At 39.4% G+C, this 20,726-nt stretch overlaps 1 protein-coding gene across 1 annotated transcript in view; it reads left to right on the top strand.

Annotated features, from left to right (window-relative positions):
• The first annotated feature begins 3,043 nt into the window (after positions 1-3,043).
• The window catches only part of Pde6 (phosphodiesterase 6), a 35,080-nt gene continuing 17,397 nt past the window's right edge, over positions 3,044-20,726 (top strand). The window contains exons 1-6 of the mRNA XM_069041458.1: positions 3,044-4,068; positions 14,371-14,619; positions 15,394-15,537; positions 16,839-17,208; positions 17,920-18,278; positions 20,393-20,716. Of these exons, the coding sequence (XP_068897559.1) occupies positions 3,514-4,068; positions 14,371-14,619; positions 15,394-15,537; positions 16,839-17,208; positions 17,920-18,278; positions 20,393-20,716 (2,001 nt within the window). The 5' untranslated portion in view covers positions 3,044-3,513. The remainder of the gene's footprint in view (positions 4,069-14,370; positions 14,620-15,393; positions 15,538-16,838; positions 17,209-17,919; positions 18,279-20,392; positions 20,717-20,726) is intronic.

The following is a 20,726-nucleotide window of genomic DNA, read 5'->3' as shown; positions in this document are numbered from 1 at the left end:
AGTTTATTGTTCCAGTAAATCTTGGCGCGCTGGTGTGCGTAACTTTAACCTTGGCGGCGTAATAAATCTGGAGGCGGGATTTTCGGCCTGTACAGAAGGCAAAAGCCGCTTCCTCATTGATTATTCCGGTCTGCATCTCTCCGGAAAAATGTAATTGTGCTAAAAGCAATTTGGGAAGGGAAATAATCTAGATCGTGATTATGGTGTAGTTGGTTTTTTGTTGCGTTGTCGCTTAATTTGGCAGTTTGCGGGGTCATAACGCTCCCAGCCCTGAGGCAGTACAACAGAGAAAAAAATCCAAGAACAACTAATTGAACCAAGAGTTAGAAAAACCACTTAGTTAGTTATCTTCTTCTCGGAAGGACTACTAGTACTTGCTCCTCAGTAGAAGATTTTTATTTTTGTCGTGACTAATAAGCACTTAGAAAGAATTCTGTTAGTTTTCTTCTTCTGAGACACTACAACAGAGAAAAAAAATCCAAGAACAACTAATGGAACCAAGAGTTAGAAAAAAAAAACACTTAGAACGAATTCTGGTAGTTATCTTCTTCTCTGAAGGACTACTAGTACTTGCTCCTCAGAAGAAGATTTTTATTTTTGTCGTGACTAATAAGCACTTAGAAAGAATTCTGTTAGTTGGCTTCTTCTTCTGAGACACTACAATAGAGAAAAAATCCAAGAACAACTAATGGAACCAAGAGTTAGAAAAAAAAACACTTAGAACGAATTCTGGTAGTTATCTTCTTCTCTGAAGGACTACTAGTACTTGTTCCTCAGAAGAAGATTTTTATTTTTGTCGTGACTAATAAGCACTTAGAAAGAATTCTGTTAGTTGGCTTCTTCTTCTGAGACAGTACAATAGAGAAAAAATCCAAGAACAACTAATGGAACCAAGAGTTAGAAAAAAAACACTTAGAACGAATTCTGGTACTTATCTTCTTCTCTGAAGGACTACTAGTACTTGCTCCTCAGAAGAAGATTTTTATTTTTGTCGTGACTAATAAGCACTTAGAAAGAATTCTGTTAGTTGGCTTCTTCTTCTGAGACACTACAATAGAGAAAAAATCCAAGAACAACTAATGGAACCAAGAGTTAGAAAAAAAAAACACTTAGAACGAATTCTGGTAGTTATCTTCTTCTCTGAAGGACTACTAGTACTTGTTCCTCAGAAGAAGATTTTTATTTTTGTCGTGACTAATAAGCACTTAGAAAGAATTCTGTTAGTTGGCTTCTTCCTCTGAGACATTACAATAGAGAAAAAAATCCAAGAACAACTAATGGAACCAAGAGTTAGAAAAAAAAAACACTGAGAACGAATTCTGGTACTTATCTTCTTCTCTGAAGCACTACTAGTACTTGCTCCTCAGAAGAAGATTTTTATTTTTGTCGTGACTAATAAGCACTTAGAAAGAATTCTGTTAGTTGGCTTCTTCTTCTGAGACAGTACTATAGAGAAAAAAATCCAAGAACAACTAATGGAACCAAGAGTTAGAAAAAAAACACTTAGAACGAATTCTGGTAGTTATCTTCTTCTCTGAAGGACTACTAGTACTTGCTCCTCAGAAGAAGATTTTTATTTTTGTCGTGACTAATAACCACTTAGAAAGAATTCTGTTAGTTGTCTTCTTCTTCTGAGACAGTACAACAGAGAAAAAAATCCAAGAGCAACTAGTGGAACGAAGAGTTAGAAAAACCACTTAGAATGAATTCTGTTAGTTATCTTCTTCGCGGAAAGACTACTAGTACTTGCTCCTCAGAAGAAGATTTTTATTTTTGTCGTGACTGATAAGCACTTAGAAAGAATTCTGTTAGTCGTCTTCTTCTTGGAGGAACAAGTACGTACTACTCCTCGGTAGGAAATTTTTATTTTCATCGCGATCCAAGAATGTCAAAATTTTGTATCTTCACCACGAGCTCTGGTTTGAAATAAATTTGCAGTAAAAATGATTAATGGCGTGTCGGCCAAAACTGGCACCAAACTACTACTTCGAATCGAATCCTCCGCTATGGAAACGATTTTTCCTCTTAGCTCTCCTAGCAACAATCAAACTATTGGACATCCTGTCGTTAACGGCTAATTATGCAACACCAGTACCCTCAAAGTCCAAAAGGACACATTAATGAAGAAGTTTTATTGTCGGGAATGCGGACTTGGACATCTAGGTGGGTCCATTATAATAAGCCTTCATATTTGGCTCCGGTATTGTCACGGCACCACTGCAATAATCCCAACATGGTTTTACGTCCCATCGATTCGCCAAACGATTTGCATTCTGCAAAACGCTGCAGCGCGTGTGGTCATTCCGACTGTTGAATTTGTCATCGCACCCGATTTTGCCACGGGACCGCGATTCACGATTTCCCAAATGAACGGAAAACTCGCGACGGATCCTTCACACCGTTTACGTAACACGTATTTCCGCATCGATAAACATAAATTGAACCGATTAAGGCGCTTTAACGTAAACCGTCTACGTAGTGCGCGGTGTAAATGAAATCGCTTTTAGCATGCTAATCAGACGCAGTCGTAAAAAAGTTTAAAGGCACGGTGACACGTAGTTGGTATGTGTTAAGTGTATTACGTGGATGGCAGTTGCGAATTACGGCGATTAAGTCTGCTACCGGGTGTTCCCAAAATTTTCACTTTCGCTACATTTTTGACAAGGCAGTTTGGTGCAAGTGTGGTGGAGTACGATCGATCAAAATCTTGAAATTTTCACTTTTTGTGATCAGGTTTTGGTCGAAATTAAAGTTGGGGGAGTTGCAGTGGAGACAGTTTTTGGATTAAATTTGACGTAGGGGGTGGGCAAAGAGTTCTTTACAATTGTCATTAAGGGTGTCACAACAGAAGAATAATTAGATTTTTTGAATTTTTAAAAATTTTGATTTTTTTCAAAAAGTTTTTTGAAAATCCTGCAAGTTCGAGCGCGCAGTTTGGAAAGCAGAATTTTGAAATTTCGGTCCATTGAAACAATCTCGTTGGAATCTGATGCGGATTTTTATTTTACTTGTCGTAATTTCGAAATTTTGAAATTTTTTGAAAAATTTTTGAAAGCAATTTTGACCGAGGAAAGTCGTGTGAACGAAGACAACTCGACGGTGGTAGGTGTAGATTTGCGGTGAGCGCGTTGTTGAGAAGCTGCGCGCGAGATTTTGAAAATTTTGTCTTTTTTTGGAAAACGATCGTCAAAGTTGTAAAAGTTTGTTTCGCGAGTTGGGTGTTTGTTTCGGATGTGTAAGTTGGAGGAAGAGTTAAAGTAATTGTGAGCCTTCGGCTTGCGTCCGAGGTGGCCGCGGCGGCGCCCCCGGCGGTCCTCGCGCGAGGGGCGGGTTGACGACATCCTTAGACGATTTGGAGTAGAGTAGTCCGTCCGTTGCGCACCTCTGATCAATACCTCCACGCATCTCTGTCCGGGCGAAGCATGTGCGGCCAGTCGGCATGAAACAGTGCAGTTTGCAGTCCACCTGGACGCCATCCTCGTGGTCTCGCGCGTCGTAAGGACATGCGGGACGATGATGACGCCACCTGCCGCTGATGATGACTTAGTGTCGGCGGGGCAATGGCTCGAGTCGAACGGCGCTCTCGTCGAGCAGTGGCTCAAGCAGCATGCCTCTTTCGACCTCCGCAGACGGGTGCAGGATGCCGTCGCGGCGCCCACCTCCAGGCGCGCCTCCACCACGCCGGATCTCTTCCAGCGGTGGCTGGTTGGCAGCCACCCTCCCGTTCTCCGTCCCCGACAAGACCTCGAGTCCATGGAGGAGTCCGAGCTCTTCATGGAGCTGATTCGCGACGTCGCCAACGAGCTCGACATCGACGTCCTCTGTCACAAGATCCTGAGGAACGTGAGTCTGTTGACGCGCGCCGATAGAGGATCGCTCTTCCTCACACGCGGCGACGGCGACGATAAGTATCTGGTGGCGAAGCTTTTCGACGTCAGGCATGACACCTCTTTGGAGGAGGCCGTCAAGCTGGCCCGCACCGAAGATCTCAGAATACCCTTCGGCGTCGGCATCGCCGGCACCGTCGCCAAGAATAAGATACTCATCAACATCTCCGACGCCTACAATGTAAGTCACCAGGTCCCTTCGCACAAACGTTTTCACCGGAAAAATACGTACATGGCAAAAAAAAAAATGAGATGCAGCTTTCATTTCAAAAAAAATTTCAAATGTTTTTGTTTTTCGAAGAATTAGAACTTCATGGAATAAAGATCTATGGATAATTTTTAAGTATATAACTTGATTAACTTAAATACATTATATAGTCATTCGTAATAAAAATAATAATGATGATGACGATGATGTGTTAATAAAAATATTAACAACAAAAATAAGAGATCAAAAATGAAAAATCAGAAACAAGTAATACAAAAAACGATTTAGATTTAAAAAAATGGAGAAAAATAAATACAAAGTCAAAAGTATCGAAAATAAATTTGATTCATAAAACCCAAAACTTAAAAAAAAAAAAATTCTGAAATCACGCCTTATTTTGACTGATGCTTTAAAAATATCTGATACAGATTTGGGTTTCAGTTGTTATTTGTCAAAGCTAACTAGTGTTGTATTACACAATAATTGTCAACAATTTGACATTTTTGACAGTTTTTGAAAATACATTTGACACATATTTGCTTGCTGAGTGAAGAACACTAAACATTATTTGCCTTTAATCAACGCATGGTACGTTGTATCGAAGGTTGATTGTCAGACTTCCACATTTTGACTTTTTTTTTGAAAAAGAATTTCAAATTCAAAAGCAAGATTTTGAATTATTATGAGATTCTTGCTTTAAATTAATAATGAACAAGTTGTATTGGAAGCCGAACGCCATAATTTTGAAATTTTGACTTTATATCGGGTGTTCATTTAAATTGATCAACAAAATTGACGTTTAAGAGTCGATTGTGAACGCACCACTCAGAGCAAAAACCAAACCAACGCAAAAAGTGAGGTTAGCTTTAAACAGCTGATCCGGGATCTGTAATCCGCGGTGCGTTCACAATCGACTCTTCAACGCGAGGATAAAATGAACAGCGGATATGACATTTTTGTAATAAAAATTGGTGCAATTTTGTCTCTTAGGTAAAGAATTCTCAACAGGGTTAACATCGATTGTAAATTTTTACTTTTTTATTTTTAACGTAATTTGACATCTTGACACTCTTGGAAGCCTTTAATTTTTTGAAATTTTTTTTGAAAAAACACCTGTATGAGACATCAGGCAAATACCAAAAGAGAGCTTGAAAAGCAAAATTTTCGAAAATTGTGGCTTTCAGTTCATGTTCATGGTGTCGCATTTAGGACAAAACGTCTAAAATTTCAACTTTTTTGACTTTTCTTGTGGAAACAGAATACATACTGACTGACGGTGCGGAGCTTCCCAGCTTTTTAATTTTTTATGTGACGTATTAAATATTTTGAAAATTTTAAAGAACTGGACAACTAAAATTTTGAAAATTTGCCTTAATTTGAATAATTTTTGAGTAGAATCTGACAACAATTTGTCTTTCATTTATCGATAGCTGGAGTTAATTGTTTATAAACAATGATGTAGTAGACAGTAAAAAATTTTGGAAGTTTTTGAAACAAATTTGACATGAGTGAAATTTTTTCTGCGCTCAGAATGTTCCACATGAATTTTTCTTAATCAACGTATTTTATATGCGATTTCCATTTCCAAAATTTCCAAAAATGTGATTTTTTTGGGGCAGTACGCTGTTACTGAACACTGAGGGAATACCAGGAATATAAAGTTAGCTTAAAAATACAAATTTTGAGATATTTTTGATTGAAATCAACGTTGAAGATGTCGTATTGGAGGTCAAACGTGCTAACCTTGAAATTTTGAGTTTTTTAACAGATTTTGTACATTTGATATCCGTATTCGCTTCATAGTTGAAGGATATTCGATGGTAATGCTTGAAAATATTTCACTTTTTATTTATTTGTCATGCGGAAATTTTTTTGTTTTGTAATTTTTGACACTTTTTGAAATAAAATTGATGCAAATTTGACACTTGGGTGATGAATACTCTGCAGTAACTGTTCCTAATTGATGATAATGAGGACGACAATAATAGTAACAACAATAATAATTAACATCCAAGGGCAATTTGCTCTCTCGAAAGATGAAAATTCTTTGAAAAATGTCTCTTTTGACAGTGTCTTTGTGGAAATTCTGCGTTTTCGATTTTCCACTTTGTTAAAATTTCACGAGTCCCGTCGGTGCGAAAAATGTGAGATCCGAGAGCGTGTCCTGTGACCGCCACAACCCCAAATGCCACGTACCAACCCCGAAACGAAGTTGGGGGTTGTCGGTGTGGCGAAACGGTGCGAACGGCAGCGCCCCAACATTCTTAATAATAAATTTGACAAGAGATAAGGGTAGTAAAATGCGAATCACTTTTTAATGAAGTCGTCCCTTCAAATCTGTCCCGAGTCATCCCCGCATAAACGAGGATTTACTTTTTAATCCCCAATTTCGGAATTATGCTCGTCGCATCTAAAATTAGCGATGATTTAGCCTTCGCGTTTGACGTGATTACGTTTTATGTGAAGTACAAACAAAAACATTTTCGGTGGGATTGTTCGGCAAAACAAACAGCGTACGCCAGGGGCGCCGCAAAAAGGAAAAATTTCAAGTCGCTCACCAAGTGGGACAAGTCCGGGTCCGGGTGTTAAGGGGACCGCCGGGGGCGCTGAAAGCTGGTTTGTCCTCGCGAAGAAATCCGTTTATTGTGGTCCCGACAATATGTCATCATCTTCGCGAATATTAAACCTGGAGACTCGCCCCCACCCTTTGTGTCAATAGAAAATTTAAGTGGTTGGTGGAGGAGGGTGGCTCACAATCAATTCCACAATTCGCAATTGTAGCTTTGGATCTGAAACGAAAAATGCGTCGTCGTTACAACGATATTAAAAATGATCGGCGCGCAGGGGTTGTAAACAAAATTTACGCCCCGAGCTTTCGCCAGGTTGCCGTCCCCGATAATCCGCCCTTTCGAAAAATTAAACCGAGCTTCCCCATTTAGATTGCAAATCGTAACCTTTATAGTAATTACATTTTTATTCGGGGCCAATTTAAATTTTTATGGCGCGTCCCGACTTCGCCACCCCCGGGCCATTTTGACGCCCGACTCGGACAAAGCCGCCCCCGACCACCTGACTTATCGATTATCCGGAATATAAAATCCACGGCGGTCCACCTCGTCTCCGCTCGTTCAAAACTGGCGCAATCGATCGACGAATTTCCCAAAACCGTCACGTTTGTTTTTATAACCCCGACTCCGGGACCCCGGATTCATAAAAAGGGACGTATAAATAAATAAGAAAGTTGGGGAGCGCCGCGTCCCGTTTTTCCGCCGACGGGGGTGATTTTTCACGGGACCCGCGGAAACGCCGCACTTTCGCTAATCAGGGGTGGAAATGTTTTCGGGGAAATTAACACTGCGACACCGGAAGTATCGACGCGGCTCGCCAGCATCCCAGATAATGCCGATAAAGCCGCATTAAATTTAATTTTGTTGAAAAATCGACAAATCCGCAAACTGGCTAAACGGTGGACAGCGACCGGGAAAGAGGGAAAAACTCTGCAGCTGAAAGCTGCAACTGAGAGCGACGAGTCGGGAGGATTCAACGGAAAACTGGAAATTAAGGGGTGACAACTGCGATTAAAATTAATTGTTGGAGAGGAATTAATCTCAAACTAACAGTTGTCAGGCAAGATTTAAAAAATGAAAGATTTTATTTTAAACCGATTAAAATGCAAATCGCGTTTTTGTAAATTAGGCAATCGTAATTCAACCTGTTTGATTTTGGGGGAAATGCTGCATCACTGCTGTCTTTTTTTGATGTTGCGGTTGGTTTTTTTCGGCCAGATATTTTTAAAATAAAAGATGAAGATTGGAGAGTCTTCGAAGCGGAAAGTTTGATATTTCAGCTCGAATAAAGGTGGGATTTAACTTGGTAAGATAAGATGAAAGAGAGTGAATCATTTGAAAAACAAGCGTTGAATGATTGGAAAAAGATGAAATGCCAGTGGACGTAAGACAATAAAGAGCGGGAAATGAGAGAGATGTTGGAAGGTGTGGAAAGAAGCGAGAGAAACTTATTGGTTTAGGGATGCGATAAGGGAACAGTATAAAAAGGATTAAGAAAATGTTAAAAAAGCATCAGTAACAGTTGATAAAATGAATAAAATAAAAATAGAAATAAGAAATACGAGTAGTTAGATAAATGACGCAGAGAAAGAGAAATTATATTGATGAGATCAGATAGAGCCAGATGACCACCAAATATTTATAAAAGTAAAAAGTTGAAGAAAATGAATACCATTAAATTAATTTGAAAGTTGAAATTACAAATTAAAAAGGAAAATAGCAACAGCCATATCATATCATATCTACGTAAAGGGTGTTTTTTTTTTTTAATTTAACGTCGAAGCTGGTGTTGAAGAGTCGATTGTGAATGAACCACTCGTCTTAAAAGCACTGATTTTTCAAACTGAATATTAAAAACACAAACAACGCAAAAAGTGAGGTTAGATTTAAAGACCACTCGTCTTAAAAAAGACAGATTTTTCAAACTGCAAAAAAACACAAAAAGTGGTGTGTTCACAATAACAGGCATTAAAAACCATGCTATCTGTGAAATGTAATTTGGGTTGCATGTTGGGCTCGTACTTTTGTGTGAATAACCCTGTATATCGTCGCAAAATTTTTCTGGAACACTGTTTCAAATTCTCATTTTTTATGTGCTCTTTGGAGTAAAGTGCAAAAAATGTGTATTAAAGTTTTGTATAGTATTTTATCAAAACAGTCTGCTGATTGTATTATGAAACTTATTTAAATAATTAATAATTATTTATAGTTATTTAATAAACTAGTTTGTTAATGAAGGCAATTAATAATCGAAACTGTTTAAAGCACGAACGAGTGTAGCGAGTGAGTGCCTTTAATAGTTGAGATTATTAATCGCCCATTAACAAATGAGTTGATTACAAAATTTTTTCGTTGACCGCAAACTTTTTTTTTTGGTGACAATTAAAGCCAAATCAAAACCAATCTTTATAGAAAAAGATGAAACCTTATAAATACCGTCATCCTTTTTTTGTCCTCAGGGTAGGCCATTTTTAAATTTTTCAACATTTTCTATTCACTTTTCCACAAAGAGTGTCAGAAGACGTCAACTCCATTCACATTCAATTTCACGTAAAAATCACGGTTGCTAAGGAAACCTAGTTACCTTTGAAAAATATGACATGCGAATTATAACCAAAAATGTCGACTTTTGAAAAAGTAAATTCGTAATTGTGCAGTTATGGAGCTATAAAATATTGAAAACCCTGCTGCACCACCTTCTGCAGTGTTGGTAAGTGCAAACAATGCATGTTCCAGGTTGTTTATACATCAAAATTTCATCAAAACGTCAAAATCGCAAAAATTGTTGATTAATGAAAAATCATTGATTAATGAGGTCCATTAATACACTATAATTTAGACAAAATAAGTCATTAATATTGAAATTAACAAGCGGTCAACGGAAAAATAAATTAATAATCAAAATGGGACTTACACGGTTTTTAAAGAAAGCCAACGATATATTATACAGTGCGTTCGTAGAGTTCGGAATAAATTTGATAAAATTGTAAGTATGTATTAATTTCCGAGAAAAATCCTCGAAGAGGTCAACTTTGTTTTTAAAAAGTGCATATTGTACAGTACGTTATTTAAGTTGACAGCTTGTCGTCTCCTAATAATGACGTCATCAATATTTTTTTTAAATGACAACCCTCACTTTTTTCATCTTTTTCTGGTAGACCTTCTTAGTACTTAAAGGACTAATGAAAAAAATTGATACCTTACATAACAATTTTTTTTGGGAAAATGACAAATTTTACTTAATTTTTAATGTAAAAATTTTAATAGACCTCAAAGAAAATCAAACAAACATCTTAGGTTAACAATAAAATTTAACGCAAATGTTGAAGTTGTCTCCCGCCAACTATTTGGCACTCACCGACACTTTGTACACTGCGCTCAATAATGTTAGGGCTTATTTGTTCCGTTTCAGTGCGAATTCTCTACCGCAAATCGTTCTAAATTTTTTGGTCTATTAAAACAAACCTTCCATTGTAACTAAATCTATTGAAAAAAAAATTTAAGTTAAAAATTAAATTAAATTTTTTAACAAGAAAAATAAGAAAAAAATGGCGGTTGTCATTTAAAAAAATTATTGATGACGTCATTATTAGGAGATGACAAGCTGTCAATATAAGCAAAGTACTGAACAATATGCACTTTTTAAAAACGAAGTTGACCTGTTCAAGGATTTTTCTCAAAAATTAATACTTTCAGTTTTATCGAATTTATTCCGAACTTTACGAACGCACTGTATATAAATCAAGCAGTTTTTAGAGTTTTGTCTGTCTGATTCTCTGTTTGAATCCACTTAATTCAAAAACTAATTCATCGATTTTCTCCAAGTAAAGTTTGTTGAAAAGAGAAGATTCCTGGTTATGTTCTGCACTTTGTTTCATAATAATGTGACGTCAGAGAGCTGCACACTAATGATAAATCTGTGTCGAGCATAGAGCGGTGCGCTTTAAGCTCGCATCTCGGTTATTTCTGTTTCGTCAATTTTAATCTAAGCGGCGGCGGCAAAGGTGTAGTATATGTATCACAGATGCTTTGAAAGGTGCTTGAAAGGGCAAAATCGCAGGCAATAGCTAGTAATGAATAGATTTTGTGTAGAGTAACTGACAAATTTTTAAAATTTGTAACTCTTTTAAAAACAATTTCAACTGTTAATAATAAATTATCAGAAGTAAATCTGGAGCTAATTCCTCATCGTTATTATACAGGGTATCTGTAGTAGCTTGTCGGATCCAACTTGCTATGAAAACTTGTCAAATTTTGAATGTGCCGCTTTATACAGGGTGTCTCAAAATTCGCGAATTCCGAAGGCAGAGTGTTGTAGGGGATCACTTCACTAGTCCAAATATGGAAATTAAAAAAAAATCGGGACTCTGCCCAGAAAGATACATTGGTCTGAAGGTGCACTCTTTGAAGTGCCTTTTTTTCAAATATAGGCTGAAAAGTGCAGTGCTTATTGTTATTTATTGTGTAAAAATGGAACGGCAACGTAGCTAGAATAGCATTTTGTCACTGTGCATATGAAAGCTGCTATGTATTGAACAAAATTAAAGTGCTTATATCTTCTTCAGGAAGAGCGGATTTTTTTTCTAAGTATTTTTCGAGCTCCACTGGGTCCTTTCCTACCACGCTCTGAATTCGGAATTCGCGAATTTTGAGACACCCTGTATGTAGGTACAATTAATTTGAAAATTATACAGTGAGCGGCAAAAGTATGGAATAAATTCATTAAAAATTAAACAAATGTTTTTTCGAAAAAATCTTTGAGCAGGTCAATTTTAGTTTATAAAAATACATATTTTAATATAAAATAAAATTCCAAGCAGTCATTTGTTTTCGAGTTATGACGTCTTCGATAGTTTTTTTAAATAGAAACCCCCTATTTTTTTTCTTGATTCTGATAGCCCTTTTAATTGTCTAAATGCCAGTATAAAAATTTTGTTACCTTACATAAGGAAATTTTTGAGAAAAAAAATAATAAAGTTGGAAAAAATAAATTTTATAACGAACAAAAACAAGTCAAAAACTGTGTTAGTAAGTTCTTAAAATTATGGAATTAAATGTTCGAATTGCCATCCCCCAGCTTGTTGACAAAAAGCAAGTTTATGAAGAAATTCCCACTGTTTTAGTTTTATCTAGTTTTATCTCCGCACCCAATCAAAATTAAAATTTCTATACGTTGTGTTTCTGTTAAATGAGTCATTTTCGAAAACGTTTTGTAAAACAAAAACACATACGAATGAAATTGACAGTAACATTTGACTGTTTGATTTACCTACTTGATTTTTTGACTTGTTTTTGTTCGTTATAAAATTTATTTTTTCCGACTTTATTATTTTTTTTCTCAAAAATTTCCTTATGTAAGATAACAAAATTTTTTCACGGTCATTTAGACAATTAAAAGGGCTATCAGAATCAAGAAAAAAAATAGGGGGTTTCCATTTAATAAAACTATCGATGACGTCATAACTCGAAAACAAATGACTGCTTGAAATTTTGTTTGGTACTAAAACATGTATTTTTATAAACTAAAATTGACCTGTCTAAAGATTTTTTTGAAAAAAATTTTGTTTAATTTTTAAGGAATTTATTCCATACTTTTGCCGCTCACTGTATAGTACACCTAATTTTCTATAGTGTGAAATTATCGATGTCAATTTTGACTAATCTAACCGAAAATGCGAAAGTGCTCATTCTTTCCAAATTAGAAGAAGGGTGGTCGATCCGGAGGGTAGCCCAGTATTAGGTATAACACCATGCAGAGGATAAAACAGACAATATTATGGTGTTCTAAAATACCTACGACGTTTAATGCTGTCAAACTTACCTAACCTATATTAAAAATATGACGTTCAAATTTCAAAAAGGCATCTTTACATGTGGAAAAAACTGTAATAAATCCACTTCTTGATTATTCAAGTATATTCTATAATTATAAATTAACTGTACCTACATAGAATAAATTCGGCATATTCTGCATGTCTCATTTTCAGGTTAGGTTATTGGCTAAATCTTACCCTCACTAATTTAGTCTCTCTCTTTACTATTATCTATTATAATTAATTCTTTATCTTTAATGATAAAACCCATTTTACCACTTATTCTGCGATAATTTTTGCTTACAATTACAGGAAATTTTTTTCAAGGTTAATATCAATACCGTTGCTTTAAAACTGACGTTTCTTTAACATTTCAGCGAAAAATCTGCTTACCAGTGGCGTCGCGTTTGGCAAAAAAGCTGGTAAATTACCCATTCTTACAAATGTAAAATGTTGCTCTTGTCTATTTAATAAATTTTCTCTGTTATCAGTTAATAATAACAAAATAAACAATTATAATTCCAACGTCCAAAATTCATGAAGTACCATTTATCATAAAGTACCGTTTGAGACCACAAATTGTCTACGCCCATACAATGAACGCTTATTTGCATAGAATTCAGCTACGACATGACACCTGCTCTGATTTGTTTTCTTTTTGATCACTTTGTGCATAGAAAATTGCACAAATTTTTGAAAATTTGATCTACGAATATTTTAAAATAAAGTCTAATGTACATTCGTAGTTCCTGTATTGGAAGGCATTTGATTTACATTCATAATTCTTCATCATCTGCTTATTTATAAAAGAAACAAATTAAGTAGAAATGAATATAACCCAACGGCCTTGCAGTTTTATAAATTTTGGCTCCGTCGCAACACCTTTTGCTTTTAATTAGTCATTACACATTTTTATACAAATACATACATAAATTTAGTTGGTAAATTCTTAAATGAAGAGCCTGCATATTTAAAAAAATATATTGAGCATATACATATTTGATAACGAAAACAAATGGTGCAAAATGAAAAAAGCCAGAACCTCACGGAACGATTGAAAATGAACATGAGAATAATCACAAAGTCGAAGAGACAAACATTTGAAAACAAAAAATAAGTGAGAGAAAATCGAATGAAAATAATTTTTGAAATCGTGTGATGAATGAAAAAGTGAAGAAACGTGGAAGGTCGAGTCAGGAATACACATCGGCATTAAAGAAAACAAAATTGACACGTAAATAAACAGTGCAATAGCGTGTGATGAATTGCCACAAGGTGAGAATAAAAATAAATCTGTTGGACGGTTAAGGTCAGGAATCTCGGGTGATGGGACAGGAAATGCCAATTCCCAAATACGTCCAGCACTTTGGAATCCGTTCGTTGCACCCTCCCATTCTCAAACCTAATCTACTTTTATTTATCATGATCGTATGCAAACCGGGGGTTTTATATCGGCAACGATCGATAACAATCCTTAAGCATTATGGTAATGAAATCATTTGTATGGTAATGGCGTCAATTCGCTACACCATTTGGTGATTGCAGCTGAAAAACAATAAATCGATAACATCCACCGTTACGATCTGCACCACCGGTCCACGTTATTGCACCCATTACTGTCGTATTTCCCGCGAGGGTGCCCAAACCACCACCACTTTACTAAATTCACCCGAGTCACGCGAATTTTAAATGCTATTTACATAATCACTGACGGGGGTGAAAAATGACATGTTGTAGTTGGACTCTCAAAGGGGATGATCACAGGTAACCGGACTCTTTTACGCTGAATCCGGAATGTGACATAAAGTGCGGTAATGAAAGGGCGGGCTAATTTTACGGCGCTTCCCAAGGTGAAGTTGCGGTCTTTTCCGGTGAAGTGTGGCTGTTTGTTGCAGGATCCGCGCTTCAGCAGCGACGTGGACCTGAAGACCGGCTACAAGACCAACTCCATCCTGTGCATGCCAATCTGCAACTACGAGGGGGAGGTGATCGGCGTGGCTCAAATAATAAACAAGACGAACGACTCTCAGGAGTTTACTCCGCACGACGTCGAAGTTTTCCGGCGATACTTGACTTTCTGCGGGATCGGAATACAAAACGCCCAACTCTTCGAGGTGTCAGTGTTGGAGTACAAGCGGAATCAGGTGAGGCAATCGACAAGAACGGCTCAATCAAGAGCGAGAGCTCGCAAATGATTGCGCCGCCCCCGGCCCAATTTATTTGAGTAGATTTGTGTTGTGCGGCGGCCTAATAAATTTTATTGACTTCGCGGTTAAATGGGTCTGGATTCGGGGCAATTTACGACCCGATCCGGGTCGATTTAAATTTCATAAAAATCAGCAAGACGGATCGTCGACGTCGCGTCGTCCTGATGAGCCTCCTTTGTCAGCGAGGACGTAATTCCGCTTGTTATCGAGGCTTCTTCGGGATCAGGTAAAAACTCGATCATATTTTATCGGGGCACTGCGGCCGGTTCCGCTGCCCGCATGGGCGGGGAACCGCAAGGGCCGCCTCGAGGACCCCCACGATTTCTCTCCGCTCTTAAATCGCGATCCTTGACCCGAGCCAACTTCCGATATTTTAAAACTACTCGTAACTTCTTTGTTCTTAATATTTATCGGCTTTCTATATTTAACTGCCGGAAAGTTTGACGACTAAAATTAGACCCGAGACGTCCTCATCAATAATACCTCAGATTTTTTCCATTTGTGCCTCTCTAAATTCTGTTTGCACCAAAAAATCACCGGAAAATGCAAAGTATTGTTGGTTGCTCGCACCGCAACACCCGAACCAGTCACGGCCCCATTAAAATTTTAATTTCCGGGAAATATTCATTAGGACCGCGGCTCTTAAAACCTCCACGAATAACGAATGCTTGTTGCGATTTGTTATTATAATTTCGTCTCGCTTTTTTCCAGATATTGCTAAACCTAGCACGCAGCATTTTCGAGGAACAAAACAACCTGGAATGTTTGGTAACGAAAATAATGAGAGAAGCGCAAGATTTATTAAAGTGCGAGCGATGCGCCGTTTACCTAATGGATCTGGACTGCGGAGAAGCCGTAAGTACAACGATGTATCTTAAAAAGCAATTAGGACCGCATCACGGCTTGTCGAGGCAACAACCAAATCGAATTGCACCGTTGCAGAAACACTCTTGTACACTTTTTCGCCAAGCGAGCTGTTAAGCTCGCTTTTGGGGCGACCCCGACGTCTCTTATCTATCTCTTCCCATCTAATTGCTTCGTCCTCGATTTGTTTCCGTCGAGTTTCACTCGTCCATGATCTTCATCTCGAGTCGATGCAGCAAGCGCTTAATTTATGGGAGGGCGAGAGAAATTGAAAGATAATTAAAACAGATAAAAATTAAATCAAGACGTCGAGATAACGTCCCGAGCTGGAGAAATTGCAAATTTGAAAACGGCTGCTCGTGAAAATTTCTTTAGGCGCACACATACATTTTATTCCCGGGCAGTGAATTAGTTTCATGCGACACGCTAAAATCGTTCGCAACACGCTAAAATCGTTCGCAGCAAGCCAAAATCTCTGGAGACTTTTGGTGCTTATTTAAAAACAGCATTGGATTTAAATAATATTAATAATGTATTTACGCCTTGTTTCTGATTCCTCCAAGTACGATCATCCATAATAAATACAATTAATATTACTTAAAATAAGTTACAAGCGTCAAGTTTTCACTTCCGTCGTGCGGTTTTAAGCACACACTCTTTTTTTTTTCGTGTTTTTATATTTGGTCGATCTAATCTCGTGAACTTTATCCTGCATCGATCCAGACTAGTCCTGGTTGTCTCTAGTCGTCGAGAGTCTCATCCAGTTCGTGAGCGTTTTGATTTTACGGCCCGGCAAAAATCCAAATTGAGTCGGGGTGGGTGGTGGAGAGAGGGGTCGAATTCCGGTGGTTATTATTTACTAATTTCCTGCTAACGCGGCGGAAGACTGAGGAACACTAGCTCCTGGCGAGGGCTGGATGGAGCTCGCTAATATGATACAATTTCCAGACAAAGAACCTTGTAATAGCCCTTGAATTATTAATTCTGGAAATTTCTTGCTCCAGCTCTCACTTGCACGCCGTCTAACAATGCCTATAATTAAACGGTGCTTAAAAACTCCCTTTGCTCGCGTTACACCCGGACTCCATCCCTTTATTCCGGTTCATCAAGAGTCTCTCGGAGCTCGGTAGGTGCCGAACGCGACTCCGGGCTGGTCGACGCCGCAATTTGTTTCCCTCCCGATGTAGTAAAGAAAGATTAGCCGGGAACATATTAGCGATGTCGGCTTTAATCCCGGCGACCCTCGCTCCGATATTTATTCGCCTCCGCCTCATAAACACTCTCTCTTCCAGAACCACCTGGAGCGCATCGTCGAGCGTCCCGGAAGGATAATCCGGCGTCACGCGCCCCTAAATCGGGTGGAGAGCGGCTCGGTGACGGCCGAGGACATGAGGGAGAGCGGGTTGCGCGCCCCTTGCTCCTTCACCACCATCTTCGAGTTGAGGGACGACGGGACCAAGACGCTCGTCTCCAGACCCTCCTCCTTCGACCTGCAGTGCTCCACGCTGGCCCAGATCGCCAGTTATGCGGCTTCCACTGGACAGATCCTCAATATAGGGGACGTGAGGACGTGGCTGAACGAGCAGCACAGCGAAGGGGATGCCGAGTCGGCCAGGACCATCCTCTGCATGCCTATCATCAACGGCCAAAGGACCCTCATAGGTAATTCAGGGGTATCGATCCCGCGTCTCGGGGGTGGAAAAATCGCCGCGATTGTTCGCCGACGGAGCCCGTTAAATGTTTATGAGTACCGGCGATAAAAATTATATGGGGCAAATCCATAAACGAAACAACTTTTCCCTGGTTTAATAATTTATACGGGCGTTAGAGTTCGGTGGTCCCGGTCCTGTTTTGGGGGTTGGAGGGCGACCGCTAATCGAGGGAGGTTCGCCGGGAATTGTTAGGTCCATTAGGTCCCTCCAACAAAGAAAAATCGACTCAGGTTAAAACATAATTCTTCAAACCGTCACCGGCGTTTTGTCGATTGTTGCGGTTGCGGTCTTCTGTTTGACGAAACTTGAATAGAATCACCCCATCGTCCCTGGAAAGCATCCCCTTTATTATATATCCGACAGTGAGACGAACTTTGCGAAACATTCCGGAGATAAATGGCCCCGTCTCGAAAAAACTTCACCGAAAAGATTTCTTCAGTTATCCATATTTGATCTGGGAAAAAGTGGCGTATCGACCCCTCGAATTGGGTCGCCCTCGCTTAATTATTAACCCCGTCTTAATATTGATAGGAAGAAAGTTTTCATTTATTAAAGTCGGACGACCACTTCGTCATGTCCCCTCTTCAATAAACCATGAGATGTTATCCGGGGCTTATGAAATTGAACAGTTACATAAACCCGCACCCTCCTCTTCTTCCAGGTGTTGCCCAGCTTATAAATAAAGATAACGGCGCTCCATTCACCGACTGCGACGTTTCCTTATTCGAGGCGTTCGCAATTTTTTGCGGCTTAGGCATCCACAATACCCAAATGTATGAGAACGCCTGCAAGCTTATGGCGAAGCAGAAAGTCGCCTTAGAATGTCTGTCTTATCACGCCACGGCGAGCAACGACGCCACCGACAAGCTGATCAAAGAGGAGGTCCCCTCCGCCGAGAACTACAACCTCTACAGCTTCACCTTCATCGACTTCGAGCTGTCCGACGAGGACACCTGCAAGGCCACCATCCGGATGTTCCTCGAGTGCAACCTGGTGCAGCAGTTCCACATCCCCTACGAGGTGAGTTGGATGCCGCGCGGCTTTCCGAACGCCCCCGACGCATAATGAGCTCGTCTCGTCGCGGGGGATAAAAACAAACAACTCCGGAGACGCTTCTATCTGGGATTAAGTGAATTGTTCCCAAGATAGAAGCCACTTAGTGGGTGATACACTTTGGATGTTTTATTCCCCCAGGATAATCGGGACGGACTTGTTAAATGTATTGTGGGATTGGGGCGAGTTAAAACCGGCGGCGTTTATTGGGTCACTCAGATTGGGTTCGGTCGGTGTTTTGACAACGCACAAATGACAAAACAACTTTTTCACGGGGCTGCTTCCGTCGGGATCCCAGATCGTGGCGTCTATTGAGACGTCACTCACCACTATCGAAGAAAAACCCACCTCCACTCCGACACAATATTACGTGAAAGCGGCATTATCAATATTGTGATAGCACACTGAGCGGCTTTTGTTTAATTTTGCTGCCATTGTGCAACTTACGAGTTGTCACAACAGGAAATTAAATCTCGCCGGTGTGGTGGTAAAGCGGAATGCTAAAATTAAAAACGTTTCTTGGTAACGCGACCAGGTTGCATCCAATCCGGAAATGAAACCGTCAAGTGGTGAGTTTGATTCGTTATTGCGTTTTAAAATGAAAACCGCACCAGAGATCAAATTAACAAGAATGTCACGCCGCTGACGGTCGACGTTTTTCCGAGTGCTATCAATTAGGGCGAGAATAAACGTCTGTCGAGACTGTGGAATTATCAATTATTAGGATAATTGGATATTGAATTAGTTATCTAATGGGGTTGGCTATTGTTAGTGCTGCGGTTGTTACTGGCTTGTTGTCGTTCCAATGTGCTTTCAGGCGGGCAATAAATGCTGTAATGATCCCCAACGTGGTGGCTTCCCGGTTGTGGTGTTATTGGAAATTAATAATTATATCCAGCGACCATGAAATGCGGAAACGATAATTCCCAATACCTTGCACTTCTTCATCTTTCACGCTCTCTTCTTCTTTAAAGATAATATTTTAAAATATAAAGCACCATTCAGATCTATCAAATCTTGCTGAACTCTTTCTTTGCCCACTCTTCCATTTCTTCCTTTCCTTCTAATCAAACAAATCTCTATCCCAGGTCTTAGGTTTCTGTTCCCAAAATTTTTACTTTTAGATATTCACTTTCTCCCAGCGTCTCTTGAAGCTTTCATTCTTTCTGGTTTCTGTTCCCAAAATTATTTTTCACTGTCCGCCGTTTTCTCCCAGCTTCTCTTAAAGCTTTCATTCTTTCTATTTCCCTCTTTGAGGCTTTGGTTCTTGTTCATTTAAGTCTGTTGATTTAAACACAAGAAACTTTTCCTCTCTTCGAACCCTCTCCTTCCAGATTTACTTTTCTTGCCCGTCCCCTTAGTTGCAAGTTTTCTCTTCGGAATCTGCTTATTTGGATATGAAGGATTCTTTGATGAGCTTTTTAATACCCTTTGTGTACCTCGCTTCACTCCAGGAAATGTCTGGAAGCGACTTGAAAAAAGTATTTCCTGCATTAACTTTTACCTTTTTTAATAATTAAATAGCGAATCCTTTGAGATTTTTTTTCCGTAAATTCATCTTTCAGCGGGGAACACCCCGAAAAAAGCGCAAGCAATACACCGCTCTGGCGCACTGTTTGAACAGGTAACCCCTCGAGGCCATTCCCGCAGCTCCCATGTTAAATACATTGCAAAGAGTTTGTGACTTTGTATTAATTAGTAATTTCACAATTTCAACTGGCAAGTAATTAAATCGTCTTGGAACTAGTTTCAAAGTGCTTCGTTTAAATTAGTCGTCGACGCTATTGATTTAAGATTCAATTTTAAACGGCAATTCCCACTCGCACTTGGCAAAATCGCAGCGATATCCGCCTCCCCCGTTGAAAAAATAATTCCTTAACGTTAATTAATCCGGCCATCAATCATCGGCGCGGTTAATTCCAGTCAATTAAAAGCAAATTCCGGGGAATCCCTCTGATGGCAACGAAGCGAACCGACGCCACCACAGCGAATCTGAGGAAGCCTCTGTATCTTTTTTTTTCCAACGGACCGTTTATCGATCGCCCTTGACAGGTTTCGCTTAATTAGTTTATTCCCCGCAGGTCCTCTGTCGGTGGATCCTCAGCGTGAAAAAAAACTACCGCCCGGTAAAGTACCACAACTGGAGGCACGCCTTGAACGTGGCCCAGACGATGTTCGCCATGTTCAAAACGGGCAAGATGGAGAGGTTCATGAGCGACTTGGAGATGTTGGGACTGCTGGTGGCGTGTCTCTGTCACGATCTGGACCACAGGGGTACCAACAACGCCTTCCAGACCAAGACCGAGTCGCCGTTGGCCATACTGTACTCGACCAGTACCATGGAACACCACCATTTCGATCAGTGCGTCATGATTCTCAATACAGACAGCAATAATATATTCCAAGTAGGTGGGT

This window comes from Tenebrio molitor, chromosome 3 (assembly GCF_963966145.1).
Source record: "Tenebrio molitor chromosome 3, icTenMoli1.1, whole genome shotgun sequence".
Taxonomy (NCBI): domain Eukaryota; kingdom Metazoa; phylum Arthropoda; class Insecta; order Coleoptera; family Tenebrionidae; genus Tenebrio; species Tenebrio molitor.
This window is presented reverse-complemented; position numbering and strand designations above follow the sequence as displayed.